General features: G+C 33.2%; 1 protein-coding gene across 1 annotated transcript in view; it reads left to right on the plus strand.

The window, feature by feature from the left end:
- The window catches only part of LOC128982899 (ribosome biogenesis protein NOP53-like), a 99,353-nt gene that overhangs the window by 68,688 nt on the left and 10,083 nt on the right, over positions 1 to 20,582 (plus strand). Inside the window, exon 5 of the mRNA XM_054401961.1 lies at positions 19,667 to 19,878. Within this exon, the coding sequence (XP_054257936.1) occupies positions 19,667 to 19,878 (212 nt within the window). The remainder of the gene's footprint in view (positions 1 to 19,666; positions 19,879 to 20,582) is intronic.

A 20,582-nucleotide genomic window follows, 5' to 3' on the forward strand; every position in this document is an offset into this window, starting at 1 on the left:
ATGAAAAAGTTACGAGTAAGCGAGGTTTTTTTTTATTTTTTGGTCAGAAGCAAACTTCAAGTGACATAATTGTAGCTAATGAAATCATCTTCAGCATATAACCAAGCATTTTCAAATAAAACTTTCTAGTCGTGTGTAATGGAGTAATTAGTAACGCAAAGAGGTTCTTTATAAATCGCGCCGCGGGCCGTCCTCCCTGGTTCCGCTGATCTTTTTGTTTACGGTACTCCCAGAAACGTTTTGAGTACAATCAATAGTTATACTAAATTCATTTTTATTACAGGTAACTAGAGATGGGCCGATACCAAAAATTGACAATACCGATACCGATACCGATACCACCAAAGTACTCTCGATACCTATCGATACCAATACTTTCGATACCTATCCTTTTTGCACAGTTTCTTCCACTAATAATATTATAAACTGTTATACCATAAAAAAACACGATTCAACCTGAAGGCAAGTGAGCACAGCGAACGAGCTCCAACCTAAAGGTGAGTGAGCGTAGCGAACAAACTTCAACCAGGATCTTGAAAATGAACAAGCATTTGACATAAAAGCATAGGACAGGACGACGTCTGTCGGGCCAGCTAGTTCTATATATAATTCAGTTTTAAAAATATTTGTACAACTAAATCTAGAGTTCTATTGGACCGATTTTATTAATTAATGGGTCGTTGGAAAGCTTAAGTCGTGTAGATTTGCAAATAATCATGAAAGTTGGTTTTTGTTATGATTTATGGTGAAAAATTCTAAAAAACATGATTTCCATAAGAAATACATTGAAAACGGTGTTTTTCACACTTTTTATTTGGGTGCGACTTTTGGCTGCCTTTTTTGAGTATTTCTAAGAAGTGCATGGTATCAATTTGTAGGAAATTTTATTCTCTTTCAGAATATCACCTTCCACTTTGGTCGATTTCCTCACCATTTAAAAGTTATTTGCAAAAAAGCTAAACAACCTCAGAATCTATCTATATATTAATTTGAAACTGTTTTTCTTTGTCATAGCTATTTTGAGAGAACGGCTGGGCGTAGAAACTCGGTAGAGGTGTCTAAAAAAAGGTCTTGGTCTGTAGATGAGCCATCAAAAGAGAAACATGGTAAATTCCCTTGGGGCTCTGCCCCCGTGGCCTTTAAATTCCCATCCCATGTTATTCTTATGGAGGAAAACGGGGGTTTTGTCACAGCTAATTTGAGAGAACGGCTGGACGTAGAAACTTGGTAGGGGTCTCTAAAGAAAGGTCTTGGTCTGTAGATGAGCCATCAAAAGAGGAAAGAGGTAAATTCCCTTGAGGCTCTGCCCCAGAAGCCTTTAAAGTTGCCTCTTCAGATTTGTTTACATTACGACCATATGCATAATTCTACACTACTTTTTAATGCAACAGCTGTTAATATTTAAATTGTGATTTATTGAATTTGTCAAAATGAAGTACAGTATTTGCAATGGATTTTTCTGATTTTAAAATTGATTTTCTTCTGCATCGTGTCATGTTTTGCAATATGATGTTCTATTACCAAATCAGTGGAAAATCCTAATATCACAGTAACTCTTTTCTTTTGGAGTTATTGTATGGGTTGGTTTCTTCCTTTTTTACCACTTCTTGGAGATTGTACGTAGGTGATATTCGTTAGCATATTGCATCTGTAGACGAAACTTGGGTTGGTGTATAGAATGGAAAAGAGTGAGAAATCCTGGACAATTTGATATAGGCCAAAAAATAAAACTGAATTAACACTGTTCTACATTTCTTGAACAATCATTGAAATAACCGATTTGCAAACAATGGAAACATAGAAAAAGTCATAGAACACAACCAAGTAGAAGAAATGGAAATAATGTTTTTTTTTGTCATTTATAATCGTTATCATAGACAACCTAATGCGACTATGAGAGGGAAAAATTTGTAGAAAACACTAAAAAAACAAGATCAGCTTTTTAAAAAAAGATAAGATATTTACAAAATATTTTGATTATATCTAACTGTTGTGTAGATTGTGAGTATTTCCATAATCTTTGAGTCGCCTGTAATGCAATTGCTCGAATTCGAGCAACAGGTACACTAGTACTTATTTAATACGCAAGCAGGTTTTTTGTGACAATTACTCCTCCAAAACTACTAAACCGATTGACATGTTTTTGGTGTCATTGGAAAGAGCGTAACGTGAAGTTGTGCAGGAAACTTTCTTTTTAGGGAAATAATTAGAGAATGAGGCCCTGGGGCCCTTTAAAGTTTGGTATTTATCCATAAGATTAACATGGGAAACAAAATTTGTTATGGAACTCCAGCTGTTGTCAGAAATTAAAAGTGAAATATTTATTGATGGTATCCATAGTAACAAAGAATAAACCCACCAAATTTAAAAATGTAAACAAGCAGAACTAACTCTCAAATTAATTTTGATTTCACAATTCCACACAGCTGGTCCAAATATATTAAATACTGCATGATTATTAGAACAGGAACGGTATGGATCATAAACATAAATAAAATATGTCACTCGCCCGAATGTAAACATTTAACATTGATTAAATGGAACTGTCAAACTATATGTTAATGTCATTAGTATTGGATTCTTTCAGTTACGTCATTTGTTGACCGAGTCTGTCCAATATTTTTGAGCTGCTGTAATAATATTTTACAGGAAATAATTGTTATATAAACTCATGGATATAAGTAATAATTTAGATTCTACAATCATTGCTGTTATTAAAATTGTGTATCCGCAGCAAACCTTCAGACTAAGCAAATTTCCATTTACCTGGCTTAATTTCTACAAAGATATTATCTGAAAATTGTCATTTTTTCCTATTTAAATAACATTAAGTTAATTTTAATATGAGTACCTAGGTTTGCTGCTATAGGGAAGGTAGGTGTGTTTTTGTTGAAATGTTGATAGCTTAGTACCTATCATTGTTATTGGTTGCAAATCCTGTAATACTTTACAATTGCTCGAATTCGAGCAACATGAACACTAGTCTATATATTAATTTGAAACTGTTTTTCTTTGTGACAGCTATTTTGAGAGAACGGCTGGGCGTAGAAACTCGGTAGAGGTGTCTAAAGAAAGGTCCCGGTCTGTAGATGAGCCATCAAAAGAGAAACATGAAGAATTCCCTCGGGGCTCTGTCCCAGTGGCCTTTAAATTCCCATCCCATGTTATTCTTATGGAGGAAAACGAGGGTTTTGTCACAGCTAATTTGAGAGAACGGCTGGGCGTAGAAACATGGTAGGGGTGTCTAAAGAAAGGTATTGGTCAGTAGGTGAGCCCTCAAAAGATAAACAAGGTAAATTTCCTTGGGGCTCTGCCCCAGAGGCCTTTAAAGTTCACTCTGCAATGTTGTTTACATTTCGACCATATGGATAATTTTACACTACTTTTAATGAACCAGCTGTTAATATTAAAAAAAATTGTATTCAAAGGTCTACTGAAACTGTCAAAATTAAATGTTTACATTATTATTTATGATTTTAAATGGATTCTCCACTGCATGGCAAGTTTTTTTTATGGTTTCAACAAAATGATGAATTTACGATACGTTTTAAATGTTTTGTTCAAAAATCTATGCTTTCTTGCTCTTAGAAAATTTTAAATTATGAAATAAGTGTGACATATCAATTTCCAAGGACTAACTATTCATTTTTCAAGTATAACTATTCCTTATCGGGTTAGCTTATATATATTGTAAGGTTGGCACTTGCCATTTTTTCCTACTTTCAATCATCATTTATTTTTAAATTCACGAAAGAACACCTGAGATTCATTTATTGGTATAAAAGTTTTTGATAATCGGGTTGAAAATTGTGTCATAGATGAGTACGTTGAGGATGAGAGCTGTGTTCAAGTTTTGGAATAGACTAACTACGGAGTCTATGGTTTTGGTAAAGTAGGTGAACTAATGTCAATTCAGGTATTAAAAAAAATGTGTACACAGTTTTTACTTTGATGTACACATGTAGCTAGGTCGAACAACGCATCTAAACCTCACTACATACAAAACATTCGGAAACACAACAGTGTCATCACATCTCATCGCATTTGCATAATTTGTTACCAAGGCTGGACTAGGTTATGGATTTAGTTCCGCAAATGTTCAAGATTTGTGATAAAATTTCCTACAATTATGGTTAATTCCAATCCACGAAATACATGCACAGCTTTATGTGATCTATATGGCCAAGGCAAAACTACCCCACAAGTTAATGAATTATCAAGTAAGAACAGGATGATTAAATACATGGGTCGATGTGGCAAGAGAAGGAATTAAAATTGCTGAGATCGAAGTAAGAATCTTACTGCTTTCTAGAGAATCAGATATTTTTATCAAACAAAAAACTGATTTAATATGCTGATAGAATTCTGTATTTTTATGACCAAAGATGAAGATTACTTATAAATCAGGATACAATCTGAATGATTTTCCTAAAGCAAATGAAATTAGTGGTTAGTAATAAAATTGACTCTTTCCGTAACATGATAGACTAATTATATGAACTCATTCTCCCATATAGTGAAAGTGGCTTTGGTATGAAACAAACTCATGAACAAACAATTATAAGACTCCTAAAAAACCTTTTGGGCAACCTAAAGCCGATAAAAAGAAAGGTAGGAAATATTGTGTTAAACGAATTCATTAATCACGTTTTTTAGGGAACACAATCGTCATAGGCCTACTTATTATTGCTTATCCTCCCTTCATATAACTAAGATTTTAATGACTTCACTCTATCCATCGCAGTTAGCTGAATTTACATAAAACCTCAAGATTAACCGTCGATTTCGACGGGGTTCCACTAGTTAATAGTAATGAGAAAATATTGAGTTTGGGATATTTTTGTTAAACTTTGTACAACTAAATCTAGACTTCTACTGGACTGATTTTGTTAAGTAATGGGTCATTGGAAAGCCTAACTCATGTAGATTTGCAAATAATTATAAAATTGTGATTTTATTAAATATTTGTGGTAAAAAAGTAAAAATAACAAAAATACATTAAAAACTGCGTTTTCAAGTTTCTGTTTTTAACATTCTATTTGTAGCCAGCTTTTGGCTGTCTTTATTAAGTATTTTTAAGAAACGCATAGTAGTTATTTGTAGTAAATTTTATTCTCTTTCAGAATATCACATCCACTTTGGTCGATTTCCCCTCCATTTAAAAGATATTGGCAATAATCTAAGTGATCTCCAAATTTATAGTGGTGACAAAATACTGAATTAGATATATTTTTTTTAAACTTTGTACAACTAAATCTAGACTTCTACCTGACCGATTTTGTTACTTAATGGGTCGTTGGAAAGCCTAATTTGTGTAGATTTGCACATAATTATGAAAGTTTAATTTTATGAGATATTTGAGGTGAAAAAATAAAAATAAACAATAATACATTTAAAACTTATTTTTTTCCAAGTTCAAATTTCCAAGTTTATATTTGTAGCCAACTTTAGGCTGTCTTTAATGAGTATTTTCAAGAAATACATAATAGCAGTTTGTAGGAGATTTGATTCTCTTTCAGAATATCACCTTCCACTTCGGTCGATTTCCTCACCGTTTTAAAGTTATTTGCAAAAACGTTAAGCAACCTCCCAATTTATAGTTGTGAGAAAATACTGAATTAAAGATGTTGTTGTTAAACTTTGTACGATTCAATCTACAGTTCTACTGAACCGATTTTATTAATTAATAGGTCATTGGAAAGCCTAATTTGTGTAAATTTTGCAAATAGTTATAAAGGTTTGATTTTTTTTAAGATTTACTAGGTGAAACCCGTCAAAGTCTGACAGTTGCTGTTGAGGTTGCAAGCAAGATCGTTTGACTATAAATCGATGATAAATAACACAATTTTTTGAACAATTTGTGTTGTTTGTGATTTAGCTGTGTGCTTTAGGTACGTCTGATCTTAATAATCAATCAATCAAATGGAAACTGGTATTTCACTGAAGGTTCTTAGGTCAAAACAAATAGAATAACGTAATAAGAATTAAGTAAATATATCTACAACTAAATTCCATATCCAAGCTATAATCAAATTTGTATTTTCTGATTGAGCTATACAGTATCTTGAACTTAACTGATTAAAACTGTCAATATCTCAAGTGAAAGCCTTTGAAGTATTAAGACCAAGACATATAAAATAACTTAAATAAAAATAGAGTAGCTATACAGTATCTTGAACTTAACTGATTAAAACTATCAATATCTCAAGTGAAAGCCTTTGAAGTATTAAGACCAAGACATATAAAATAACTTAAATAAAAATAGAGTTACGTATCATTGATTGCAGATGAGTACTAAAACGATTGTAATTATTGTTGATTCGTGATTCAGCAGTGTGCTTTAGGTAGTCCAATCTTAATAATCAATAGCTCAAATGAAAGCTGGTATTTCACTAAAGATGTTTACACCAAAAAATATAGGTTAATGTAATTAGAACTGTTGGAATACATCTTTAATTGAAGTGAAAAAAATCAATTTAAAATTCTTTAATCGAGTTAATGACAAATATGTGCTTGCATAGCTTTATTTTAAAACCAAAATTATGAAAATCAGGTGGGTAGAAGAGCTTACCCGACTCGGAAAAGAAATACCAATAAGTTTTATAGATGGCAATAATGGGTTTACCAGTATGCATAATCATAGATTAAACATACTCCCAAATTAATATTTATGTTTAATCTATGGCGCATAATCTAAACATACGAAACGTGTGTTAACGTGTGTTAGCTTATTGTTATATTGTTATCTAATTGATTTTTCTTTGATTGAATGTTTTTGTTAACAATTTGCATTTGTGTTTAAAGTGTGTTCCTTATGTTAAGTGTGTTGTTCTTATTATGTTATGTGCTTAATCTGTACCATTAATATTAGTGAGTAATGTGGTGTATGGATTTCATAACCATTATTTTACTAGAGACTGTTGTATTTAACCACAACGGGCACTGTTGCTAGTTAAGCTATAAATTAAAAAAAAAAATTACGTACATCTTGGCCTACAAATACTCTGTAAGGTTTTTCCCTAAGAGAGTAAAAACGAACTTCCTATATAATGACAGTTTCTCACTAGTTGTATGAAAAACAGTTATATATCTTCAAAATTTGTTTAACTATGAAAAAGTCACCAAGTCTAGCTGAAAACACATTCATAAATGAGGATATTTTTGAAATACAGAATAACTAATCAAACAACCTTTTTATTTTTAACACTTATTTCTTAACTTTTCTTCCTTGACAATGTCAACAGTTTTTCACTTATTTTTAATAAGATTATCACTTATAATTTCTCAAAAGAAATCTACGTGTGAGCTATGAAGAGCAGACAAGAGACATACGTCACTGCCACAAAAACTATTCTCTACTGTGAATGAATGAACTGAGTGTTTATTAGTGTGAAGCCCCGCCCACCGTCTAACGGGACATGGGGTAGGAAAAGAGAAAGTTTGCTCTAATTCTAAAGCCTGGTTCACATGCCCTCCCTCACCCTCGGCAATGAATACAAACCACTATAAGAAGCGAAACCTTATGGGCCAAAAGGGGACGGCACCGAGATTAGTTTACCGAGATTCCGCTTGGAGCGCCACAAGTTGTTTTGCAGCGCTACAGCCGAATCCAGCGCAGCGGCCTCCCGCCCGCTGCCTTGCTGTTTCAACTACGCAAGCAACTCGAACCATGATTAAATAAATTTCCTGAATGTTTTATATACCAAAATAAAATACTGTTTAACGCGTTTAAATAATTATAAATCATTATTAGGCCATTAGAGAAAATGAGAATTGTTAATCGTAACATACTACTCGTATTTTTTTTTTTCATCACCAAACTCTCAATAAGGCCAATGAATACAATTGTATTAATTGATAAGGCTCAATATGATATTACAAGTTAAAACATCTAAAGGGTAAGAAAATCCATTAAATATATTTATTTCATTTACTTACAACGGCTCTGTGTGTAATAACAGGAGATGCGACTCAGAATTTTTCTAGAGTTAGCTAATTTAAATTCTCTTGCCAACACATATCTAGGCCTATATATAAAGCCCAAAGTACCCATGAACTTTTGAGAAAACTAGAAGTCACGACCCCATAAACCATATGGCCCTACTAAAAAATTCGTCATGACGAGAAACCTTTCGCAAAACTATCCATTTCTGCATGAATTTCCCTTTAAGGTCATAATTGCTTGGTATGGTATATGTATTGGTCTTAAAATACTTCTAAGGCTTTTACTTGAGATATTGATAGTTTTAATCAGTAAAGCTCAAGATACTGTATCGCTCAATCAGAAAATATATATTTGATTATATCTTGGATATGGAATTTAGTTTTGGATATATTTACTTAATTCTAATTACGTTATTCTATTTGTTTTGACCTAAGAACCTTCAGTGAAATACCAGCTACCATTTGATTTATTGATTACTAAGATCGGACGTACCTAAAGCACACAGCTAAATCACGAACAACACAAATTGTTCAAAAAATGGAGTTATTTATCATCGATTTATAGTCAAACGATCCTTGCTTGCAACCTCAACAGTAACTGTCGACTTTGACGGGTTTCACCTAGTAAATCTTAAAAAAAATCAAACTTTTATAATTATTTGCAAATATACACAAATTTGGCTTTCCAACCACTCATTAAGTAACAAAATCGGTCCGGTAGAAGTCTAGATTTAGTTGTACAAAGTTTAACAAAAATATATCTAATTCAGTATTTTCTCACCACTATAAATTTGGAGATAACTTAGCTTATTGCCAATAACTTTTAAATAAAGGAAAAATCGACCAAATTGGATGTGATATTCTGAAAGAGAATAAAATTTACTACAAATAACTACTATGCATTTCTTGCAAATACTTAATAAAGGCAGCCAAAAGTTGGCTACAAATAGAATCATAAAAACAGAAACTTGAAAAAGCAGTTTTTAATGTATTTTTGTTATTTTTTATTTTTCACCACAAATATTTAATCAAATCACAATTTTATAACTATTTGCAAACCTACATGAGTTAGGCTTTCCAATGATCCATTAGTTAACAAAATCGGTCCAGTAGAAGTCTAGATTTAGTTGTACAAAGTTTAACAAATATATCCCAAACTCAGTATTTTCTCATTACTATAAATTTGGAGGTTGCTTAGCTTTTTTGCAAATAACTTTAAAATGGTGAGGAAATCGACAAAAGTGGAAGGTGATATTCTGAAAGAGAATAAAATTTCCTACAAATTGATACCATACACTTCTTGGAAACACAAAAAAAGGCCGCAAAAAGTCTCACCCAAATAAAAAGTGTGAAAAACACCGTTTTCAATGTATTTTCTTATGGAAAACATGTTGTTTTAAATTTTTCACCATAAATCATATTAAACACAAACTTTCATAATTATTTGCAAATCTACACGAATTAAGTTTTTCAACGACCCATTAATTAATAAAATCGGTCCAGTAGAACTCTAGATTTAGTTGTAGAAAGATTTTTAAAACTGAATTATATATAGAATAGATTAAAATCTGGTGTGATTATTTGTTTGTAATGCTGCATTCAGTTTTTTTTATTTCAACTTAACTTAACCAATCAATAGTTTTATTAATACTTATGAAGTCAAACGGGTTGAAGCCCGTTGGTAACAGCTATTTTTACTTTCTCCCCCTATACCATAGTATATGGAGAAAGTATTGTTTTCGTCAAAATTTTCGAGTTTGAGTTTTGAGTGGATATATTCGTTTTGGGTCCCTCTGGACCCAAAAAAGTGGTTTTCGAAGTGATGTCTGTGTGTGTGTGTGTGTGTCTGTGTGTCTGTGTGTCTGTGTGTCTGGATGTGTACAGAGCTAGAGACTACACCTGTGGTCCGATTTCGATGAAATTTGGTATGTAGGTTCTAATCCATGGTATCTCCAGGCGTTTTTTTCATTTTTTTGAAATTTTGATTTTTAATGGGGGTTTTCCCATAAAACCCCATAAAAAACCGGGAAAATCGGATTTTCTCAAAAATGGCCCGAACGATTTTGATAAAAATTTAGTATGTTGTAGCCCTTTAAATTCTGAACAAAATGGTACAAATCCCATTTCTGTAAAAATTACGGTTCAAAAGTTATTGTAAAATATGTTATTTTCCTATAAAACCCCATAAAATAACGAAAAATAGGATTTTAGACAAAAATCCGGTTTTTATTTGACATAGTATGTTATGGTCCTTACAATTTTGATAGTTTTTTTCATTTTTTAGAAGTTTTTATTTTTAATGGGTATTTTCCCATAAAACCCCATAAAATAACGGAAAAATAAGATTTTCCCAAAAATGGCCCGAACGATTTTGATAAAAATTTAGTATGTTATAGTCCTTTATATTCTGAAAAAAATGGTACAAATCCCATCTCTGTAAAAATAACGGTTCAAAAGTTATTGTAAATTATGTTATTTTCCCATAAAAACCCCATAAACTAACGGAAAATCACATTTTCCCAAAATTGGCTCGAACGTTTTTTTATAAAAATTTAGTATCTTATAGTCCTTTAAATTCTGAAGAAAATTGTACAAATTCCATTTCCGTATTTACTCTCACCGCTTACACATGATAAAGGTTGTTGACAAACTTATGGGAGAAAGTATGTGTCAGAATGCTGATACCGTTTATTTAAATATGGTTTTAAAATATCAATGAAAATTAATACTAATTAAATAAATTCAGAATAGTATTTTAATTTAAACAATGCACTTTTTCATTAATTCGTAAAAATGAAACATATATGTTTAAGCATGCTGGTACAATCAAAACAACACATTTGTTTTATCCTATACATAGGACAATTGTATTTCAAATATAAACAAACAACTTTGTTACAGTAATTACAAAATTCGTAACGATGAGCTGAGGAACATACATATATACATTGAGATAAGAGGAAAACAATGTCATTCAATTATTCCCAAAAAAGATCATATTGAAATGTTCGAATATTTGAATGTTGACTTGTACAATGTCAAAATGGCTACGAAATTTTCATTCTAAAATGATTCTAAAAAATTTAAAGGTATAGTTAAGTATTTTGAATAAAATTTTATAACTGTTAATAATAGCTTTGAAACTATTCATGTATGTGAAGAATAATTGTATAAAGTGAATAAAGATAATTGATTTTATTAGAATGTATGAATTGAGTTTTGTAATTAAACACTTTGAATCTTCATGAGTTTAGAGTTTGGTTTGTCATTTTCTTTGAAATTCTGCCTTCGTTTTTGAGAAAGTAAGGCTGTATCACGTAGGTCTTGTGACAACCACTTTAGGTTGTAGAATATTTTTGTTTTTACAAAATGTTCAAGCATAAAAATACGATGATCTTGACATTCATTGGAGAACCATTCAGGAAAGCAGGCTTCAACATCTTTCTTCAAAGCAAGATTAATTTGCTTTCTAACATTTCTTTTTGTTTTAAGCTCATTAAAATGGATAGTAAACGATCGTGTGGTGGCTTTTACTACTTGATAAAACGAAGTAGTAGGTATTTTTAGCCCTTTGACATAGTCTGTGTCTGTGATAAACTGTTTGAATTTAATCAAGATTTCTTCATCTAAAATAATTTCATCTCTAGATTTAGTTAAAGTGGAAATGCAATTACTGCAAGCATATTTATCAATGGATTTTTTGGCAAGCCAGCCTGCTAGTGGCACACCCTAAATAGTGACACTTAACATAACTACTCATGTTTTACTAGTTAGTTAAAACACACGGTCAAAACTATCACATAACACAGGTACCATGCTTGCAAACATTGCAAATTGGGATACATTGAAGATTGGGACGTTGAAGTAGTTGACAGGTAGTTGCCACGTGGGCGCTGGTACACTCCCAACCAAGAGTAAAAATGGACAGTCTAGCGCAACCGCAGCACCAGCGCCTGCGGAGCCTAGCGGAATATCGGTGAAACAGGAATTCTCGCTGGCTCAGCCCCGTCCCTACCAAAAGCATTACGGTTTCGCTTCTTATAATAGTGGTTTGTATTCATTGCCCTCGGTCACCCTCGGCCTCAGTCGCTTGCAGATTTCCATTACACAAAAGTTTCTGAGTGTTAATTATTTTAAAACACTGTAAATGTTTGAATTTGACTATGATGAGATCTAATAAAGTTTCCTCTAATTTATAAATAAGTCATTTGACAGTTTTTGTATTTATTTTTAAAAGCAATTGCGGTTATACTTTTAAAAAAATTACATACATCTTGGCCTATAAATACATTTTTGTAAGGAGAGTCTTTTCTCTAGCGAGTAAAAACGATCGTGGTCAAGGAATGACTGTGCTAAAACCGCACAATTAAGAGTGCTTTTATAAAACATGCCATAGTTTTATTTAGTAACAAAAGTGTTTGACTATGTTCCCGATGATACCAAGAGTATAGGTTCGGCAGAGTGGATTCACTGTGAACTGGCCTGCCTGGCCCTTACGACGTCACTATAACCTCCAAGTAGGGGTGTCAACAATGGATCGGAACAATCGATGTTTTGAACCTGTCTGTAACTAACCTAGTTTTTTATACTTTAATACTCATTATGTATAAAAACCAACACATGGATGGGTACAAACACGTACTACATATCGGATCACCAATCATGATAATTATTGATACCCTTCCCACCCACAATAAGCACATAAAACGATGTCTAAGCAATCGTAATTTGCTCCATTGAAACACGAAAGTCTATTGGCTGACATGACAGTGCATTATCGCCTCCTGACCAATGAGAACTGTTGTTACATACTTTTATTTTCAACATTCACCATTCGTTACAACATTACAAAATCGACATAGACTAAGGCTTATGATATTTTTCAATAAATACATTATGTCATAGAAGCACTTAAAACTTCACTAAACTCTTTAATCAGGTAGATAATACAGATAAATATGGACCTACTTTTTGGCGCAGTAATAAAAGCAAGCCTAACCATACGATGACGATGTTAAAGTTTAATGGTTGAATATAATTTTTCTATTGATGCGTATAATGCAGGGATGAAACTGAACATTTCGACAGGTTATTTTTGTATTAAAAATAAAAATAATACATCTAAATGTCTGACTTATTGATACAGACATTGTTTAGTATAATAAATTTCGTTTTGGCAGGACATTCGCGCGCCGGTTGTCTCATGAGTTGAGTCTGACATCTTGAAATGTAGATTGTGTTGTGCAATGACCTGCTAAACAATGTCACCGGCACCGTCGCTGTTTTGAACTAGATAGTTTCTAAATTGGCTATGAAAATTATTAACCGTGATTACAAAACTAATACTGTAGCTATAAAGTAAATCAGTGGCGTAACTACGGGGGGGGGGGGATGAGGAGGATAGAACCCCCCCCCCCAAAGGCAAAAAAAAAAATAATAAAAATAACCGAATAACCTACTCCATAATGAACATTGTTCACAGAGGGTGGATCAGGAATTGTTGCGGGTAGTTTCATAATCTTTGCATATCAAATCGGGGATTTCCAGTGGCAATTACGTGGAAAGTCATCATATTAGGTTGGCAACACTGCCGCTCATGCGTTGTAAGTTCCCGCTCAGTCTGTTCTGGGTCTGGCGCGTTTCCTGTGCTTGTCGCCTGTCTGTGTTCTATGTGTTACTTGTTATTCAGTGATGATGTGTTCACAATGTCTAAGAGGAAAGCATCAGCATAGCAAAGCTTAATAACAGATTTGTTTAGAAAGTGTATGGTAACTAAAACTGAGCATACTGAAAGTGATGATAGTTCCTGATAACAAACAATAACATTCTGCCTTGCTTACTTTGCTTACTTGTAGGGGCGGGTAGGGGAGGGGTATCTGGTGCCTGGGGAGGGTCACTCTTTCCACCCGATAATTTTACCTACAGTCAGGGGCATGGCACGAAAAAAAATATTTGGAGGGAGACATTGAATTTCCCACCTATTTTACTCAAACTATATTAGGCTACACGAATTTCACAACTATATTAATATCAAGTTTTAACAGTAGCCTAAGGATATTATTTTACATTTAAATCCTCTTTACAGCTGAAATACACAAATAACAAGAAATTAAGGGCTTTCTCACAATATTGGTATTGGTGGGCTGTCAATCTTCATTGTTGATTGTGTCTTAAGTGTCTCAACAAATGTCTCAACACACTGTAGGTCTACTGATCAATAATACATTACGTTTTCAGCCTGTCAAAATCTATTTGAAATAAAAATTCAGTAGATACGGCTCTTCACGCGCAGCAGAGAAGGCAACAACAACAACTTAATGACAATTTGTTCGTTTTTTGTGTTGTGGTTTTGATTAATTAGTTACTTACTATTTCCTGATACCGACCGGCCAGAGACAGCCTCAATTGGGTAGATTTTTGGAGTTCTTTTGAACGTTCTTTACACCTCTAGAATGACTGAACAAGCGAGTTTGGAGTTCAAATTTTTCACAATTTTGGCTGGCCCGGACCCCCCCTTTTGGCTGGCCTCCCGGTATTGCGGCTCCTCAATCCCCCCCCCCCCCCAAAGCCATGTTCTAGTTACGCCACTAAAGTAAATAAATGTTAAAATAAAATATTTATCCCTGTCGGGTGTCGGTATCATCGGAATCGACTTTTGAATGGTGGTATCGATGACGATAATCGACACATCCCTTTTTAGAACTGCATCGTGACCAAATCGATGCATGCTGGATCGAATCGGGATTCAATGCATCAAATTGAAATTTCAATGCATCGCACTCGCTGCACACCACTACCTATCACTATCATTACGCCCAGTGTCAGCTGTCGCTGTCAGTGAAATGGTTGACGTAAGCGATGTCTAGGTTGCCGATTATTATTAGGCCTAGTATGTCAATATTGAAAGGGGTTAAGGGATTAAATAAAACTCAAACATTTTCCTTTCTTGTTATTAACTTGTCAAATATTAACAAAATCGGCTTAACCTCTACTACTCGACTCGAGTTGCGAGTATATTTAACTAAGTAGGCAAACAGCTAGGATTCGTAACGGCAACGGCAATTTACCCGCTCTAAACTGACTTAATCCGCCCGCACCGATTCGTAGCATTCAGTGGTTCAGTGTCAGTATCGGTATCGAACCCAAAACAGGCAAGTATCGAGTATCGACGATACCTCGATTTTGGTATAGAGTATCGGTATCGGCCCACCTCTACAGGTAACACATAAGTACATATGTGTTACAACTGTGAACTGTGTTACAACTAACCAAGGCCCCACAAGAAAAACAGGCCATGCTGCAGGATCCATGACGTTACACTAGTGGATAGATTTCATTGATAAATTCATTGCCATCACCATTCCCATATGTTTTAGGTAAATAAACAAGCTGGCTGTTTGTAAGATTTTAATGGTAAGAGTTTAGTACAACTATCCACCACTGTGACGCAATGTTGCGCTGCCCGTGCTGCAGCATGGCCTGTTTTTTCTAGTGGGGCCTTGCAACCAGCAAAAACAGAATAAAAACAGAAGGGCCACTCGAGACGAAAGCTGTCGCCACTTTTACACCGCTGCCGCCACCAAGGTGGCGTCCGCTCTGGATGAGTCACTGTAGTGGTGCGCGCACACCGTACCGTATTCATTGGCATAGTCGCACACACCCTGCTTGTTTTATGTTTTACTTTATACTGTACGTCTTGCAAATGCCTCAAAACAGGAGAGAACTGTTTTGAAATGGAATCTGAACATAGCCATATTTATATTATACTTCTTTTAATAAAATCTGTTTGTAAAAGATACTTCAATGTAAGATTGCACCGCCATTCAAATCTCAAAACTAAAAGAAGAGAGGTTTTAATCGGTTTAATAGTAAGGCTGTAAGTTTGTGTATAAAGCTAACATATTTTTCAAGCTTCTAAAATAAGCTACGCAATACAGTAATAAACCATTATTTAAAAATAAATACACGTCGGTAACGACCAAACTTTGTATTTCCATGATCTCATTTTTATGCATGAAGTTGCAATACTCCATTTACGATTCACATGCCTGTATCACATGAAAATTTATGTTTTTTTAGTTTATGTTTACTATTATAAATTTTATTTTATTTACGTATATTTAGTTTGCAGCGCTCAACACCTGGTCCTCGCCGCACCGTAGGACGGATATTACTCACTCTTCAACTTAATTTATTTTGATTACCAAAGATCGTAAAATTTCCCCAAAAACATATGTTAAGGTTTAACTCATGCTCTCAAACTTTTCCACAGACAAAACTTTCCTGACCAAAAAATAAAAAACTTCCTCACTGAGTAACTTTTTCATGTCACGATTTAAAAATTACTGCAAACGGTCAACTTCAATTAGGTAATAAGATTGCATTGAAGTTAAAATTAATACTTTTAATTACACCATTAGCATCCACAATTAATATAGTTTAATTGTGCTGAGTTTCAAAATGTCAAACAGCGGTGTTAATGAAAAGCGCGCACTACAAAATTCTCCGTTTCTAAGCGCTACTTTCAACCTGATGCCGCCCCAAAGATGGTGGAACTGGTGACAATCCTAGTAATGGTTGTATATAGCGCATGGCCCTTCTATTTTTATTCTGTGTTCGCTGCTTGCAACTAACCAACCACCTTTGTTTAGTTGTAACAAGGGATCTTTTAATATCTGCTTTGTTGGGTAATTAATGAGAAATTTCAAATATTAAAGTTCAGAGCCAGTAATTAATAAGGTCATAAATACTGAACATAGAAAGTATTTAACGTAAAGGCAATAACAACAATTGAATAGTAAATTTACAGATCAAATTGTTGGGCTCGTTCCTTTGACAATAGGAGTATTTGTATAATATTGTAAAGACACGATTAGTAAAAAAATGTTTTGAATGTTATTGCTATTCTGTATAGCCTATGTTTTAAAATTCATATCACCACACATAAGAGAAAAGGGGTTGGTTAATAATACTAAACTGAACTTCTAAGAATATGTATTAATGTTCACAATGGTGCTTAAATACATTACATGTTGTGAAAGAAAAACCAAAACCAATTTCTTAAATCTCTGTCTTACACATAACTTATTGTTATTACATTCATTCATAATGTTTAACGTAAAGGCAATAACAACAATTGAATAGTAAATTTACAGATCAAATTGTTGGGCTCGTTCCTTTGACAATAGGAGTATTTGTATAATGTTGTAAAGACACGATTAGTAAAAAAATGTTTTGAATGTTATTGCTATTCTGTATAGCCTATGTTTTAAAATTCATATCATCACACATAAGAGAAAAGGGGTTGGTTAATAATACTAAACTGAACTTCTAAGAATATGTATTAATGTTCACAATGGTGCTTAAATACATTACATGTTGTGAAAGAAAAACCAAAACCAATTTCTTAAATCTCTGTCTTACACATAACTTATTTTTATTACATTCATTGATAATGTTTCTTGCATTGGAGAAACAAACGGTTTTATAAAATAGTGTCACTATCAGTTTCATTAGTTTCAAAGCGTGACTTTCGTCAGAAATGTCATTGCTTGAAACATGGTTTGTAAGCAAATTTCCTTGAAATTTCATGCATGCTGATAAAATGCATCTACGAGAACAAAACTTAGGCGTATCTTTATTTTGCAAGAACAAAATATACAAATACTTAACAAACCTAAAAACTTCCTTGGTAACATAAATCAATTTACCATTTGATACAAAAGAAGTGAACTTTGAAAAACTTGAATTAATCGCAGAACTGTCATAGAGTAAGTTAGAACATTCTTCACAGTTAACCTCTATATCTACCTTTCGCACAACAAAGCCACAAATGTTGCGCTATAAATCACTCTACTTCAAACAAACTGCACACTTAATTGTAAATTGTTCGATCACATGTTAAAAATCATCTCTTCAACTACAACTTTGTCGCTTAAAGTTTTTTTCTGGCCCAAAAATAAAATACTTCCTCGCATACTAACTTTTTCATGTCACAATGAAGAAATTTTTACTCTTTTTATGGAAATTTTATTTCAAATCAAAAGTAAAAATTATTTATTCCATTACATTCTGAATTTGATGCAAATTACGAATATATAAACATTATTGTACTTAATCTTTGTTATTGAAGGCTAGGAGTGAGTTAACAACTTCACTATTCGATGAATTGGCTAAAATCCGTTGGGTCCCCCATGGTGGTGGAGGAAGGAGTTTAAGTTTAGAGAGAAAATACAAAGAATAAATAGGTCTTACATAAAGATGATTTAGGATAATATTGTTGTTTTTTAGCTAATTTCCCATAAAGGGAATAAGCTATTACCGTAGTACTCATGGTAAGACCTGGACCGATTTAATTTTTCATTTTGAGGTCCCTAGAGGCCAAAAACACCATCCGTTCAAACTCATATGTATATATGTGTCCGTTAGCGCGATAACTCAAGCAAAAATGATCCAATTTTGATGAAATTTGGTACAAACGTGTAAACCTATGTTTATTCAAACGAGTTTGCGATCCAGCATAATCGGACCATGGGAACAGGGGTTTCTGGGGGGTTTCATGGGGTAAAAATAGGGTTTCCCATTTTTGACCCTAAAAACAAAAAATTTTGCAATTTCTTTTTAAACCGTTTTGTAGAGCTTAAAAAAATAATAATTTAGTATATTGAAGCGCTGTTGTATGCCTAACGGTCACGGAGAAAATTCAAAAATAGTGTAATGTAAAATTCCCATCTTATTCTTGTGGAGAAAATGAAAATTGTTGTTTACTTGTTTATGGATATATATTGATAAAATTTGGCAAATTTATTAATTTCATCCTATAGGTACTATTGATGTATGGTCAAAAAACACTTTTTACCTTCCCCATAGCAGCAAACCTAATCACTCGTTAAATCTAATGTTATTTAAATAGGGAATAAATATGTCTTATTTATAGAAATATTTTAGTAAAAATGTAATCAGACAAGTTGAAATTCGCTTAGTCTGCAGGTTTGCTGCGGCGTAGGTATTTATTTTTTATAACATTGGGATTTGGTTGGCAAGGTCATCGAACTACGGTTAGTAGTATAATTGACTAATAGTCTAAAGTAGTATACACATTATACAACCAATCCAGCCCCAGAAAAACTGTAAAAGATACCGGTAACGGATTGTTCTGAAAATATAAGAGTAGGCCTACATTATAATTAAATTGTAACTTGAAAATGTATCACAATCATTTAAAAACCAATATTAAGTAAGTAAAACAAAACAATACAACGTATCCTCGCACTCACATATAATATATTATAAAAAATATGTATTGTTTCCATTTTAAATACAAATATTGTTGACTTATTTCTATGTATCCTCAGAGCTGTAGCTTTATTTTTGTCCAATTTGAGCCCAGTCGGTTCAGTAGTTTTTAAGTTTAGCTCATACAAACACACAGACACCATCTTTTCTTGATAATAGTAATATAAGGTGGATGTATAGATTTCTCCTCTGTCAATAAATTTGTTTGTTAAGATTGTATACCCTTTTGCCAAATATGCCGCTAAACCTTTAATTTGTATTTTGAATCACTGCAATTCAATATTTGTTTTAGATCAAAAGCACAATCTCATTTACTATCCTTTCAAAGATATCCACTGCTGGTAGTGATTTCAGAATGAAAAAAATAACATTTCTCTTAAAAGTTTCTCCTGTTAAGTCATTGACATTGTTGTTTCTATAATTTTAGCAAAGATGGATGACAGAAATGTCTGAAGGCCTAAATCCATCAGGTGATCTTGATAACGAAAATGGTGGAGAATACATGGCCATCAATCCTCCAACATCTTTTTCCAAGAAGAAAACTCTGAAGACCAGGCGAAAACAAAAGGAAGCCAAGAAAGAAGCTCTAGAAAAACTCAAGCAACGAATTGAAAAGAAAAAAACAGCTGATGTTTATAAGTAGGTCGCAAACAATTCAGCAACTTCCCCACATCTACATTTCAATAACATGCTGATCTATATGCAAGGCAATCGTTTTGAATCACAGAACAGTCATACATTATACTTTAGTAGAGATATTGATGTTGTGATTTCTTCAGGTTTTAGAATGTGCCAGACTAAAAAATGTTTGTTAAGTGTCTGCTAGAATGAAACAATATACAGTATTTTTATCTCAGATTTTATTGTAGTAAAAGTTTGAGCAGTGCCAGATTTAGGGTACTTGTGGACGTAAGCTAAACCAACCCAAGTGTAGGGATTATCTTTCCCGTAATCTTGGCAAAATTATAAACATCTCCCACAAAAAAAAATTACCGCAGCCATGGATTTTATTGAACAAAATTTGTTCTTAAAATATACACTGTGACTCCCTTTTATTTGCGGCTTTTGGACACAGCCTAATCGGCCTAGTGGTAATTCTGGCACTGAATTTGTGGAAAGCCCAAAAAAAATTATCAAATTAATAAGGATTTGGGAGTAAATTACCCATAAAAAAATGTTTGTTATGTTTCCATGTAAAATAGAATAATTTATTTTGATTAAATAAAATTTTCTTTTGGTTCAACCCAGACAGCACACTTTCTCCTCAGGACATCCCACAGATATTGCGACAGGATATGCAAGATATCCCATAGTGGTCCTATGGTCAACCTGGGATATCCCAG

This window comes from Macrosteles quadrilineatus, unplaced genomic scaffold, assembly GCF_028750875.1.
Source record: "Macrosteles quadrilineatus isolate MER2022 unplaced genomic scaffold, UCM_ALF_1.0 Scaffold_1__1_contigs__length_201487025, whole genome shotgun sequence".
Classification (NCBI taxonomy): Eukaryota; Metazoa; Arthropoda; class Insecta; order Hemiptera; family Cicadellidae; genus Macrosteles; species Macrosteles quadrilineatus.